Raw genomic sequence first — 15047 nt, 5'->3', positions numbered from 1 at the left:
TGAACCAAAATCACCAAGGCTCTCACCAAATTTTTAAAACCTCAGGATTAGGAATCAAAATAATTAAGTGAACCTCTATTAATTCCTTGGTCTGACTTGCTATCGATTCTACAGAAATGCCACAAATAGGTTAAAAAAAAAAGCGCGGCTATCAAGGTTGGGAAGGTGAGTCAGTTATTAAGAGTCCTTGACTGGAGTTCAACACCTAGCAATACATTAACTGGAGCGGTGGTTGTGGTAACTCTCACCTGCAATCCTACCACTTGGGAAGTAGAGGCAAGAGGACCACCAGTTCAAATCATCCCTGATTACATAGTAAGAGGCTAGCTTGGGCTACATAAAACCTTGCATAAATAAACAAACAAACACACAAATAAATGAAGAGAATTAATGTAAGTTTGAAAAAAAAGGGGTCCACAATTAACATATATTTTGGTATTAACAGTAATCTCAAATTCAAAGTCAGAATAAATATGAATATCAAGTGGATTAAGTAAATATACCTAGTTACTTACATAACAAATAAAAAAAATGAAGTCTGTTTAAATACCTGTCAAGATTTGAACACATTACTTTTCTAAAAGGACAAACACAAACTTCTATTTTACTTACTTGTTGAGAAAACAAACAGTAGAACTGATATAAAAACTGGGGTGTGATAAAGCACACATTCTGAAAAACAGGACAAAATAGGAAGTAATTCAAATACTTATAACTAAAGAGAAAGAAGTATTAAAGTGGTTCCTAAAGTATCCAGAAACAGAATCTCAGCTGATACTGAAAGATGCATTTTCTCTAAAGACCTGGCTATGGAAAATGAGAAAATAGAATTCTCATTTTACTAAATCATGTCTAGAAGCTGCTTAAGGAATCATATAGACATTATAATGAAAATTCTTAGTTCCCATCAGTTCCAAGCAGTAAAAGATAAGTTTTTAACTCTTAATTCGTATCATAGATATTATAATATGTAATAGTTGCTTATATTTCAGGGCTATATAATTTGATATTGCCAAACTATTTAAAGCATGTAAGTGGACTATCATAACATCTTTCTATCTCAATATTTTTCATATCAGAAGTGAAGCTAGAACAAGGCAGAAGAGCCTCATCCCCATCACTCTCCAGAAACATGTAAACTACTCATATCACAAGTGAAAGCTAGAACAGTAGGCTAGAAGACAACTGTCAATCATTTCATGGTAATATGCAAATTTGTGTTCTATCAGTGTGTGACTATTAATTACAGGAACACATACAACATAAGCTATTCTGGTACAGTAAATGTTTATTAGCAGGGGATCAACATGGGTTCCACTGAATCTCATCTTCCTTGAAAGGGTCCAATGAGAGAACATTATTTCAACATTATAATCTGTTTTATTATACAAATAAACCCTCTGTAACTAAGAGGCTTATGCATTTACTAGTTTACCACATGGGTACCCTTGAAACTAAAAAGATTAAGGAGCTCTGCTATGAATCCATGAAATCAGAGGTTCAATTAAATTTACTAGACCAACATAAAATAGTATTAAGCAAATTACATGTTTTTGCAGTTGAATTTGCATAGAATAATACATCTTAAGTGTAAGTTTTGATGCTTGATAAATTTACATACCATAAGATTAGAGGACTTTCCCAAAAAGTGTATGTGTGTATGTGTGTGTGTGTGTGTGTGTGTGTGTGTGTGTGCACGTTCATTTTTCATATTGGTTGTGTGTATGTGAGAGAGAGAAAGACGTGGTGGGGGGAAAGAGACAGGAAGACAAGAGAGAGTGAGTAAATCCACATCATGGCACATATGTGCAAATCAGAGGTCAACTTTTAGGAGTTCTCTCTGTGTACCATGGGGGTCCTGGGTTTGAACTCAGGGTATCAGGCTTATTAACACCCTTCACCCATCGAGCCCTCTCACTGACCCAAAAATGCTCTACTAGCCCTTCAAACAATCCTACCCCGTGTCCTAGTGGCACGTACAAGCACTCATCTGCAGTCAGCCAGCAATAAATTTATTACAAAGTAGATATTTTTGTTTAAAGAAACTATTTTAAGAATAATTTGAATGCTTGTAACATTCTTAAATTGGAATTTCAAGTTAAAATATCAAAAACTGATTCTTATAATCCAATGAAACTCACCTTATAAAAAAAATACTGTACAAGGGTAGCTATTCTAATATAATAAAAATGGCCATGAACAAAAAGTAGCTTGGAGAGGAATTTAAATCTAGCCACTGCATAGTCACTGTTTCTTGCAGCTTGTCTTCCTTCTTTACCCATGATTCCTACAATAAAGAAGACAAAAAGGTATGTTCGCAGATAATCAATGTGTAATTTTCACAGTATAGATCACTCTCAACTATTTATAGTTGCTGTCACACTAAATCCTAATATACAGTGGTTAGCAGCTATTCAAAAGGCTGTTCTACTTCAATGTACTTAATATAAAGGCTAATGTACCTTATACACCAAGCATGTAACATCAATTTTCAAAGAATCAGAAGAAAATAAATATAAAAATAGTATTGAAATGTTCAGAGCTAGTAGAGATATCGATCACACACTAGTAAGCACAAAGTGCTAAACTTCTGATGAGCAGGCAGCTCTAGGACATCCTTAAATTCACCAGTTTCAAAGGTTATAAAGATTAAAATTCAGGAATTTGAACCCAATAAGAAATAAGCATATTTTTATGATTTTAAAGCTGTAATGTATAATTTAATGCGTTTTTTAAAAGTAAAAAATAGATTTTTCTATAAATTTCAATAAATAAAATAGGTAAAAAATGTATACCCTGAAAGCAATGCATCGTTTTATCTGGAAAATAGAAGTCTTTTAAAAAATATGCATTTTCATAATATTTTATTTTTATTTTAAAATAATGAATGACCAACCATAATAAAAATTCAAGTGTGTGTGCATGTGTGTGTGTGTGTGTGTGTGTGTGTGTGTGTGTGTATGTACAGTGCTTGGCTTATTTGTTTAATAAGAGAAATCCAATAGGTCTTACATACAAAACTATAAAATAAGATGATTTTTGCTCTCAAGAGTAAAAACACTTTTTAAAAATTTACAGTGAGGACTATGGTGGTGTACACTTTAATCCCGGCACTCAGGAGGCAGAGGCAAGTTGAGCTCTGTGAGTTTGAGGACAGCCTGGTCCACAAAGAGTTCAAGGCCAAATCTGGCTACATAGTAAGACCCCATTTAAAAGAAAAATAAAGTTTGAGTATGAATGACAGAGATGTCTCTTCCAGAAGTACTTAAGTGAATGTATATGCACATAGAATCTATTGTATTGCTCAGGACAGTGGAGGACCACAGAGGCCAAGAGTCAAAGCAACAATACAACAGACACTGAGGATGGTGAGAGTTTTAAATCTATGTTTAGGTACAGAAGTGAATTATGATTAAGATAGATGTGTACAAGAAACTTACTTCCATATTAGAATACCAAAAGAATTCAGCCACAAAGTGCCCACCACATCACAGCAACCCAGGACACCCAAGCTGCAGAACTCTGGGGTAACAGGCAATTATCACAATACAGGTAGGACCCTCAGGGCCCAGCATGGTTTTGGTTCCCATAGTAGCCACCAGCACCTTGGCTCCAAGACAGCATCACTTGGCCTAATCCCTCGGACCTGGACCTGCTGGCTACAGCTAGATGGCAATTGCAGCAGCCAGGCTTTTCTTCCTCCTGGGGAAAGGCAGGCTAGAGGAAGCCAAGCTGAAGGCTGTACTGCTGTTAGTCGCACTTAACTAGGCTCCAGGTTGCTCAGAATGGGTGTGGGGAGGGCTCACTCGCAGTGTTTCCAGGGCTGGGTTTTGCCATCCCATGAAGGTAAGTTGTTTGGGGACCAAGTCATCCCATGGCCTTGATACTTACTGTACATCAAGAGCAGGGCTGACGGCAGTGCTGATGGTAGTGCCGAAGCATGAAAGGTTAGTAAGAGAGAGAAAAGGAGAGTGCATGTGTAGAGACTTGGTGGTGCAAAATGGATATTTTTTAACTCGGACAGATGTGTCACTCAATCGTGTGGCTTTGGTGAGGAAGTGCACAGACAGCAATGACAACAAAGAATGCACCAATGTTTTTGCATCAAGACATCCATATCTGTTGGAAGACTCTGAGTTCTGTACTTAGAAAACCCTCTTTAGGCCGGACGGTGGTGTCGCACACCTTTAATCCCAGCACTAGGGAGGCAGAGACAGGTGGATCTCTGTGAGTTCGAGGCCAGTCTGGTCTACAGAGCGAGTTCCAGGACAGGCTCCAAAGCTACACAGAGAAACCCTGTCTTGAAAAAAACCAAAACAAAACAAAGCCCTCTTTAGTTGAATGTGTTCAGTGACATACTTGTACTTCCCTCCCCATGCCACCTGCTGTGAATACTGTGTGGTGTGTACTCCCCACTACTGATCTGGAAGTGTGGGATGAATGTGAACTGAAGCTGATGGACTGCAAACATAGACTGAGCTTGTGGTGTGCTTTGCAGAAGAACTTGGAGGAAGAGTTCACCAGTGAGCTTAGGTGTCTCAGAGAGGGGTGGAGGTTCTCATGTCTGTTAGCTGCTCATAAGGATGCCGTTTGCTTCAGTTCTGGGTCCTGTGCTTTTTTTTTTTTTTTTTTAAAATGAGTTGTAACTGTTGGAAATTCTTAAACAAAACTGATATAAAAAAAAAAGAACAGGACAGTGAAAACAAATATGTTGTGATGTGGTGTTGTATTGAGAGGCATTACTAAAAGCAAAGGATTTTGTGAAGGTTCACTTAGACGCTAGACAGCAACTAGACAAGACCCAACACTGGATGATCCAGGCTCATCTGAGTCACAGAGCAGAAGCCAGAGTTCCATATCAAACAAGAAAAGGCTGGTCAATTATAAATGGCCTTCAGTAGAAGGCAGGCTCTGGCCAGGGACCAGGGCTTTTCTGAATACCATGTCCCAGCAGCATCCAAACATAGCTTAGCCACATTAGCACTTCCAAGGTAGACAGCTGCTACCATGCCTTGGCTAACATTAGTGACTAGAGTGCCAACCTCAGCCTCTAACTTTCAGGAGGAAGCTTAGAACCCACTATTTGTCCATCTACTATTCATGTGCAGAGATACTTTGCAGTTAGGAACACCCTGCGAAATTGAACCGTTTCCAAAATATTTCTTATACCATCCCCAATAATTTAAATAAGTAAATAAGCTACAAAAATCATATTTATCAGGACATATCTCCTAAATAAAACATCATCTGAGGTTGGTATACACACACACCACACTCACACACACACACAGGGCTCTGTGGAAGGGACCTGGTTTTTGCTCTTTAACCACCGGGACTCTTCATACGCCACAATACAAACACAAAGATTGTTTGTTTTTAAAAATTTAGCTTTTCGCCCAGGCAGTGGTGGCTCACGCCTTTAATACCACCACTCAGGAGGCAGAGGCAGGCAGATATCTGGGAGTTCAAGACCAGCCTGGTCTACAAAGTGAGTTCCAGGACACCCAGGACTGTTACACAGAGAAACCCTGTCTTGAAAAACCTAAAAAAGAAAGTTTAGCTTTTCTGCCAACTGTGCAATAGTCATCACAGTCAAATACTTTTGCTACGAAGTATTCTGTTGTGACAGAATCCCATTTGGTTCTTAGAGATGATGGAGGTAAGATTGGTTCAGCTCCATCCCATTCCATGTCCTACTGACATCTAATGATTTTCAATGTCTCTCTGGGTATCCGCCTTCTTTGGTCACCTCTGGCTCTTCTAGAAGAAAGTATACTTGCCATGTTTTGCTGGAGTTTCTTACTGCAGTCAAGGCACACATGAAACTAAGCCCTTTCCTTACTATCCACATTAATCCCAAGTGCTTGTTGGTTTTTTGTTGTTTGTTTTAACTTTACGATAACCCTTTAAGTTCTAAAAGAGGAAGAAAAACTGCCAAGGCAGAAAGATTTCTGTAAATTCAAGGCCAGCCTGATCCACATAGTGAGTTCCTAGCCAGTTAGAGCTGTTCAGTGAGACCCTGCCTGAAAATAAATAAATAAATAAAATGATAAAAATCCTAATTTTTATGTATCTCAAAGCAACTTTTAAAAAATATTTTTTTAAATTAAAATTTTTTGTCATGAAGACAAAAATGTTCTAACTGGGTAGGCAAAGAAAATAATTTATTTACAACACCTAGAGAAAACCAGTTTGTAAAGCTTATATTGCTGAAATTCTTTCAGCATATTGTATATTATATTTAACATATATAACTAATGTACAAACAACCATCCACAAATGTGATTATTTGCTTTTCACTTGCATTTGTTTATTATGAGTATGTATGCACGTACATGTGTATGTATTTATTTTTGAGATGAACTACTGCTGGGTAGCCAGGCTGGCCTGGAACTTAACAGTCTATCTCAGTATCCAGCATCTCTGAAGGGTTGAGATTACAGATGTGATCCACTACATCTTGCTACACACATACACCTTTATGGATATATTCAATTATTTTCTTAAACAAAACCTAAAACCAAGAGTCCAAAGACATGAGACTTCCTGGGTGACATGTTGGGAAGAATTCAGGGGGAGTGGGACAGAAAGCGGAATGGAGAATGAGTATGATTAAAAATACATTATATATGGATACATGTAGAAACTGTCAAAGAATACAAATTACTTTAAATGTTTACTTTCCTGCAATAAAATCCTACACACATAATTGGAAGGCTAATTGGCACATAGTTAAAATTTTTGTTTTGTACAATAATGGTGTACCAATTTATATTCTCGATAATTTTTCCAAATTTATCAATTTTTATCATTATTGCATATTGCAAACACAATTTTAATTTGCATTTTTGTTTGAGAGACTGTTCACTTCAATGTTTTTCATTTTATGCTAGCAGATGGCTCACCGTCTCTCATGTGTCTATCAAGTGCTTCCTCTTGTTAGTGTGCTGACTTCTTACATCATGAGGACTATGGCCTTGCTATCTATATTCTAATTATTCTTTACTATTTGTCTTTAAAACTGTTTTCCAAGGAGTTTGTTCCCATGCTACAAACAGTGATCTTTTCCTTATAGTTAATGAAAATTTCTTCATGTGGTATTGTGCTTCAAACATCTTTCCATAACTCAAATAACAAAATTACTCATAAAAATTTCTTCAGTTACCTTTTATGGCTTCAAAGAATTATTTAAATCCTTATTTCATCTGGAATTTGTTTTGGTAAAGGTACTAAAAAAGACATACAATTTTTCCTTTTCTTCTTCTTTTTTTTTTGGTCAAACAAGTAATTTGCTGTTGCTTTCTTGCTGAAGCTTTAAGAATTTCCTTTGCTATACTAAGCAATGCTTCCTTGAATATGTGTGCACATACGTACTTGGGTACACACACTTGCCCATGTACAACATGTGTATGCAACTAATGGACAAACATGGATACAAAGCACCCTTCTCTATCACGCTGCCATGTGATTTGCAAAGGGTCTCTCACTGAACCTGGGGCATGTTACTTCAGTTAGACTAAGCTGTCCAGAAACCCTTGGGGTCAGTCTGGATCTACTCTAAGTGCTGATGCAGGGTTACAGATGCCCACTATGGTTGACTTTTACTAGAGATCTGAACTCAGGAACTGACTGCCTGGGAAGAAGCATGTTACCACCAGACTGTCTCCACAGCCCCTCAATCAGTTTCATATGCTTAATATACAGGATAAAATTATTTAAAAATTACGGTTGAGATTTATTGGAAATAGTTTAGAAACCACAAAGAAAGTTGAAATTTCAAAATGAATTATTTACTATCCCAAACAGGGAGGATTGATTTTAAGAGATAAATATAAACTATCAGCCCAGCATACCGTGGACAAAGCAGCCAAGTCTCTCCTCTCTGCTGGGACTTTAACCCTCGGTGGAGCCACCCACATACTACTACTCACACTCCCCTTTGTTGTTCACTTGTGAAGTAACACTGACAGATCAGAGTAGGTTAAGTAGTAAACCATCCACTGGTGAACCACTGACAATATAATAACAGTACACTGAAGCCAATAAAATGATTCTATAATAAGAATGGGAGCAAGGGAAATATTTTTGAGGGATAACTACAGTATGGTCTTAAGAATATAGAAAATGATATATTATTAAAATCAAAAGTATTGGAATTTTATTTTTTATCTATGTTTGGTATAAATTCTTTTCTCTAAAATTACCCTCAAAATGTACAGAATAACTTTTATAGTTTCACAAATAAAAGTAATAATAATTATAAAATAAGAATTTAAAACCTTAATAACAATTATGTAAGTTTAAAGGATAAAATGATGTGTGAAAGTTCTTTGTCAGGTACAAAATGGGATGTTAAAATAAAATTACTTTTATTATTTAGGAGAATAAGCAAAGAAAAAACTCACTAATGTGATACCACTTCCTTTAATTAAATAATTAAAATAATGTAAATAGTGGGCTAAATAAAATTTATTGTGCACATGTGCTAAATAATAAAATAACAAAAATATGAATTAAAATAATGTAAACAGTGGCCTAAATAATAATTGGTTTCTTATGGGGATATACTATCATGTACTATCATATTGTATTTGTTTTCATTCAAACACTGGACATTGTACTTTACAAAAAGGAAAATTCAAAACTATCCAGTAATTATACCACTTTAAAATTCAAGAAAAAGTCAATCACCTATGCCAACATGAGCTTCTTGTATCATGCTTACATCATTAGCACCATCACCAACAGCCAATGTGATCGGTTTCTCAGGTGAGATTTTTATCAGCCTTATTACCTGAAAAACATACAATGAATTCATTCTTTGTGATAAAGTTCTAACTCTCTTGTATTTGTGTAATATCTTTCACCTAAAATTTTCTGCAGTTGTATGGTGGTGAAGACAACATTTGACTTCACGCTGGACAGTAACACAGTAAAGCTCACTCTTTGAGGGGTATGGATATTAAGGGTTTATGTCTTTCACAAATGTTATAACAAAATAGTTGTATTTTTGGATTTTAGGAAGAGAAGATTTTTAAAATGTATTCTAAAATTTTTATAAGACTAATGAGTTATTTAAATAAATAACTATACATCACTGAGTTATCAAAACAAAATTCACAAGAAAGAAAATAACTGTACAAAGAAAAGATACCTGTTTAGTCTGATTAGATGTCTCAAGATTTAAGAAAATATTAAATTAAGTGAAATCAGAACAAATTTATCTGGAATTCTTTAAAAATATTTTTAAATCTGTGTGTGTATGTGTGTGTGTACATGAGATGGCCAGTATTTGGAGGTCAGAGAACAACTCTGTGGAGTTGGTTCTCTCCTTACCCTTTATGTGAGTTCCAGGTACTGAATCAAGGTCATTGGACTTACTTGACAGTACTTTTTCCCACTGACCCTTGTTCTGGAATTCTTGGATATGTTTTTACAAGAGCAGAGACATGTCTGTTCTAGTTCTAATCTCCACAGACTGGGACACACAAGTACTGTAACAAAATTCCATGAGTCTAAATAAACCTGGATATCTGTGTGCAAAACAACCAGTACTTATTATATTGGTATTGCTAAGAATAGTATAAGCTATTTCTTTAAAAATTTTATGAGATTATATTTATTAATGTGTGTATGCATGTGTGTCTATATGTATGGGTGTACAAAGAGAAGTCAGAGAACAACTTGTGGGAGTCCGGCCTGGGGCTGGAACTCAGGTAGTAGGACTTAGCAGCTGGTGCCTTTATCTGATGAGCGAGCCATCTTGCTAGCCTCTACCAAGAATGGTTTTTGAAGGAAACAGTCAAAGAGCTCAAAATATTCCAAACTGTAGACCTATAAAAGTTGTCTGAGTGGGTTTTAGGTTGCATCCTAGGCATCTGAAATTTAAACATTTCTTTATCCAGCTTTACACATGATGATGATAAAAAGTGAACTGGATTCAACTTTCCTAATGTATAACTTGACAGCCGCCTCCTCTTCTTCCTCCCTCCCTCACACTTTGTTAGTCGAGACTGGCCTCAACCTTGCAATCCTCTTGCCTCAGTCTCTTGGATGCTAGGATTTACAGGTGTGTGCCACAATGCTGAGGTTGATAACTTTTAACATAGAATTGTCTTGTTCGTTACCTCCCTCCCTCCCTCTTTTGAAGATTATTTTTATGGAATTTTTTATGGTATATACTTACTTTTGCTTTCTGTAAAGGTGCCATACGACAACATAATACAGCTGAACAGTTTCTGCAAACTTCCATAAATAGCTTTTCATGCTCCCTGAGTGCAAGAGATAAGCTGGTCCCATCTACTACCAGCCCATGCTGTATCACATGGTCTTCTGTAATTCTAAAAAAGAGTACAATTATATCCTCTATGTCACACTCTGATGTCAGATTATTTACTTTATTTAAAGACAGACAGGTCAACCAGACGACTGTTGAATGACTTATGCATAAGTGAACAAACTCAGTTGTATTATCTGAAAGGTAAGATAAAATACAGCTTTTATACAAAAAGAGAAATGAATACTACTAATGGTTATAACACATTTACCAAAAGAACCTATATAGAAGACCTACAGAAAACACAATTAATAAGCTTTACATACTTGTATAGTGTTATCAACACTGTATCTTCTTTACAATTTTCAGTATTTTTAAGGAGACATTAATTTTTAAAAATTTTACTGTTTTTATTTACTTATTGTTTGTATATATGTGTATATACTCATGTAGAAGTCAGAGGACAACTTGAAAGAGATGGTTGTCTCTTGGGGTCTCAGGGACTGAACTCACATAGTCAGGCTTGGTAACAGACACATATATCCACTGAGCCATCTCACTGGCACAACATAACTTTTAATAACCAATAAATAATTTTAGAAGGTATATATAAAGTAAATTATTTTGAACAGTTAATTTCTCCCTGACATTATTCTTCTTAACTATTAACTCACCACAATAGTGTTAACATGCTCTCAAAATAACACAATTTCCAAAATGAAGTGCCTTCTATATCCAAGCAAAGACTTGCCTAAAAGTTATACTGTCTTTTAGAAATATCTCTGACTCTCAGTTTCATGGTGGCAGTAAAGAATGTGAGCTCTAAGCTTCCTGCTGCCATGCTGTCCTTACAATTATGGACTCTAACCCTCTGGAACCATAAACCCAAATAACTTTATTCTTCTATAAGGTACCTTGGTCATGATGCTTCATCACAACAATAGAAAAGTAATGAATACAAAAGTTGGTATAAGAGAGTGGGCTGTTGCTATGAAGAGCATGACCGTGTTGAGGTTTTTGAAGGGATGTGAAAGACTCTGGAACTCCGGACTGGAAAAGCAGTTCAATGCTGTGGTCAGAGTGCAGAATGCCACCCTAGTAGGAGCCTGGAAGATGGTACTGCTGAATGCAAAGCAGACTAGAGGCCTGAATCAAGAGGTTTCAGGAAGAAGCAAGGACTTTAACAGCAACTGGGCTACAGGATATACCTGTGTTGTTTTGACAAAGAAAATGGCTGTCTTCTGTCTGTGTCCTAAGAACTTATCTGGGGCTTGATTAAAAAGTAATGGATTCACTTCTTCGGTGGGGAAAATGTCAAGACTGCATAGCACTGAGTTTGTAGAATGGTTTTTAATAATAATGTGTATACAGGTCTACATTGAAAAATGAGCTAAACAGGGCAGAAAGAAATATAAAATGGAGAGTTTGGAGAGAAACACTAGGAAGCTTAATGTTATAGCCATGACACTTAATAGAAGAGAAGTTACAGTTGTTATGGAGATTAGTGTCATTAAGGAGAGGCCTGCTCTATACTGAAATAAAGAGAAGGGTGCCCTCAGAGTGAGACCCCACCCAGACAAGCTTCCACACTGTAAAAAGCAGCCTGAGGCACTTCCTGGTTCTAGGAAGAAACTGTAGCTGCTACTAATGTCATTCAAAGGGGTCAGGACCCATTCCAACTTGGAACTTGGCAGTGTAGTCCATGATGTAGTACTAGCTTTAGAGGCATAACGAATTCAAGAGTGAAGGAGTTAGAGATTCTTTCTCCAAGGTTTCAGAGAGCCCCTGGGGCCAGACAAAATGTGGCCTTACCTGTAAGAAGGCCCTGAGAGGGCAAAAGGACATGAGAGGCCACTGCATGGAACTGTGGAAGCAAAGCAGTGTTGCAGTGGAGACCCCAAGATGTTGGAGGTGCCAGAGACATGGGATATCTGCCAAGGAGAGCTGTATAAGGGGAGCAGAACCGGCCCCAGAGAGAGATTTATGTTGCATGGAGTATAGCTGGAGGGGTAGAGCCATCTAAACCCTTTGACATCAGAACAGAGCTACAGGATTTGGAGTTTGCCCTGCCGTGTTTTAGTCTTGCTTTGATCCAGTATTTCCTCACGATGCCCCATTCCTCCCTTTTGGAATAGAAATGTATATTTTGTGCCACAGGTTAGAAGTATGTAATCTGCTTTTTGATTTTTACTGGGGCTTACAATTAAAAATTGTACCCTGAGTCTCCGAAGAGATTGGACTTTGGACTTGTAAAGGGTTAAGACTATGAAAGATTATAGGGACTTTTGAAGTGGGAGTAAATGCATTTGCATTGTTGATATGGGGGAGTAGAATGTGGTAGTTTGGGTATTTGTAAACTTGGTCCCTTGATGGTGGCCCTATTTGGGGAGGTTTAGGAGGTGCAGTGCTCAGCCCTAACTATGATATCTATATCAATCCCCCCAACTGCACTCAAAGAACAGAGACTATTGTGAAAGATGAGGTGGCAAGAATGTGCGAGCTGGAGGATGGGGAGGAGAGGTGTGAAATGTTTTTTGGACATGACAAGACCATTTCACTCATGAACTACAGCAACTATGGTTACCTGAATAAGACACAAGATCAATCAGCATTTCAGTAGACAGCACTACTTTGTAGGTTACAAAAACATAAAAATAAAAAGGACATGAACATGGAGGAAGACACGCTGGGGTTGCCTGGTGGGAATGAGAATAAGGAGTCTGGGATACATGTGATCAAGATTCATTGTTTACACGTATAAATTTATCAAAGAATAAATAAAAAGTATTCTGTTAAAATGTATCGCTTTAATGTTTTTCTTTGATGAGCTCTAGAACACATCGATGCCTATATAACAAACATAAATAAAGTAGTGAATTTAATATACATTCACTACTTTAACATCCACAGCCTTGCCTTCTGGGGATTGTTTTCCTGGGTTAGTATCGTGAGACCAAAATGAGCCATCTTAGAAATAAGACCAAAATGCTTTCACCCAAAAACTAAGGCCTAAGATTTCTCCTTCTAGGAATAGGCCAATAGTTACTGAAACAAGTCAGTCCAGATTCCAGAAATCAGGAAGTGTAAAAGTACAGAGTCACAAGGTAGTCACGAGGTAATGACTGCCGGACTATGTATGGAATGTCCTCTCCCTGGTTTCCAGGGTAACTGACCACAGAAATGTCCCCACCTGAGGGCAGCCAATGAGAAATGGTGGTGGGCAACCACCCCCTTAGAAGTAAGATTAAGCCATGATTTCTAGAAAGCCCCTAGAAGCAAGCCAATCAGAATTGTACCCATACTAGCACCCCTAAATGATGTAACCTTGTGATTTTTCCCTTTAAAAACTGAGCTTGAAGATAGGTGGGCACTTCCTCCAGCCTCCACTGTGTTGGATGTATTGGACGAAGTCCCTGCCTAGGCTTGTATTGCTTTTGGATATCCAAAATTAAACCTTGCTTTTGCATTCCAGCATGCTTGTCTTTGGTGGTCTCTCTGGGGGTCACGATCTGGGCACAACAGTATCATAAACTGCAAATGAGGGATTGCTATATAAACCTAATACATTTACAGCTACAGCGAAGTACTCCATTTGTTATGAAAAATTTGACTACAGTAATTGGGGGCAGCCAAATAAATTTGATCTGCTTAGAAAAATAGATTTACAGAAGAGAAAGAATTCAGAATATAAATTATTATGAAATAATCTTTGAACTGTGAGATGTAGATTAATTTAACAGTGTGGTTATATAAAATAAACCAGGTACTACAAATGTTTTCTGTAAAGGGTCAAGAAACAATTTTTTTTAGGGTCTGTTGGCCAAAAGGCATAACTCAGGATGCTATATAGGTGCTAAGAAAGAAAATAAATTTTACTAAATTTAAAATACAGCAATAATTTAGTGTATTTTGCTTGCAATATACTTAATAAACTTATTCATTCAAAACCGAAAGCATGATTGTTGCATATCAATCTCTGGACCATACAGAATCTGGAGGTTAAAAGTTAATGTTCTCACTTTCAGCAAAATGGCAGGTTTCAAAATTAACACCCACAAATCAGTCACCTTCTTATACACCAAAGACAAACAGACTGAGGAATCAGGGTAACAATTTCATGTACAACAGCCTCAAACAAAAAAGACAACAAAAAATCCAAAAGAGAAAGACCTATACAAAGAAAACTTTAAAAAAAAACTCAAGGAAGAAATGAAAGAAGACAGTAGCAACCCAATAGCAGGGATTGGTATGATTACTATTGTGAAAATGGCCATCTTACTAAAAGCAATCTACAGATTTAGTGCAATTTCCATAAAAGTCAAATGTAATTCTTCACAGACATTGAAAGTCCATCTTAAAATTCATAAGGAAGCATAAAAGACCCCAGAGAGCTAAAACAATTCTGACCAATTAAAACACGGCTACAAGTGTCACTATTCCTGATTTCAAGTTAGATTACAGAGCTATAGAGGTAACAGCACCATGGCTCTGGCACAATGACAAACTCATTGATCAATGGAAGAGAATTGAAGACCCAAAGTCCACACACTTATATATACTGTACTTTTGACAAAGATGCCAAAAGCATACATTGGAAAAAAGACAGCATCTTTAACCAACAGTGTTGAAAAGCTGGCTCTCTACATGCAGAAGAATGAAATTTGATCCTTCTCCCTTACTAAAGGGATCAAAGTTCTTATGTTAGACCTGAAACTTCTAGAAGAAAGTGTAGGGAGTAAACTTCAGGATATAAGATTAGGTAGTGACTTTC

The 15047-nt window shown here is 36.9% G+C and overlaps 1 protein-coding gene across 6 annotated transcripts in view; it reads right to left on the bottom strand.

Annotated features, from left to right (window-relative positions):
- The window catches only part of Atp11b (ATPase phospholipid transporting 11B (putative)), a 96112-nt gene that overhangs the window by 21106 nt on the left and 59959 nt on the right, over nucleotides 1–15047 (bottom strand). For all 6 annotated transcript variants that reach the window (XR_008216813.1, XM_052732297.1, XM_052732301.1 and 3 more), the window contains exons 20-23: nucleotides 10187–10340; nucleotides 8692–8794; nucleotides 2142–2287; nucleotides 613–672 (exon numbers count right to left, since the gene is read on the bottom strand). Coding sequence is in view for 5 of the 6 variants with exons in the window: in XM_052732297.1 (XP_052588257.1) it covers nucleotides 613–672; nucleotides 2142–2287; nucleotides 8692–8794; nucleotides 10187–10340 (463 nt within the window). In the remaining variant the exon portion in view is untranslated. The remainder of the gene's footprint in view (nucleotides 1–612; nucleotides 673–2141; nucleotides 2288–8691; nucleotides 8795–10186; nucleotides 10341–15047) is intronic.

The sequence above is a fragment of the Peromyscus californicus genome, unplaced genomic scaffold, assembly GCF_007827085.1.
Source record: "Peromyscus californicus insignis strain IS unplaced genomic scaffold, ASM782708v3 Scaffold_9__1_contigs__length_137607984, whole genome shotgun sequence".
In the NCBI taxonomy this organism is placed as follows: domain Eukaryota; kingdom Metazoa; phylum Chordata; class Mammalia; order Rodentia; family Cricetidae; genus Peromyscus; species Peromyscus californicus.
The sequence above is the reverse complement of the archived record's forward strand: the minus strand, read 5'-3'. Positions and strand labels throughout refer to the sequence as shown.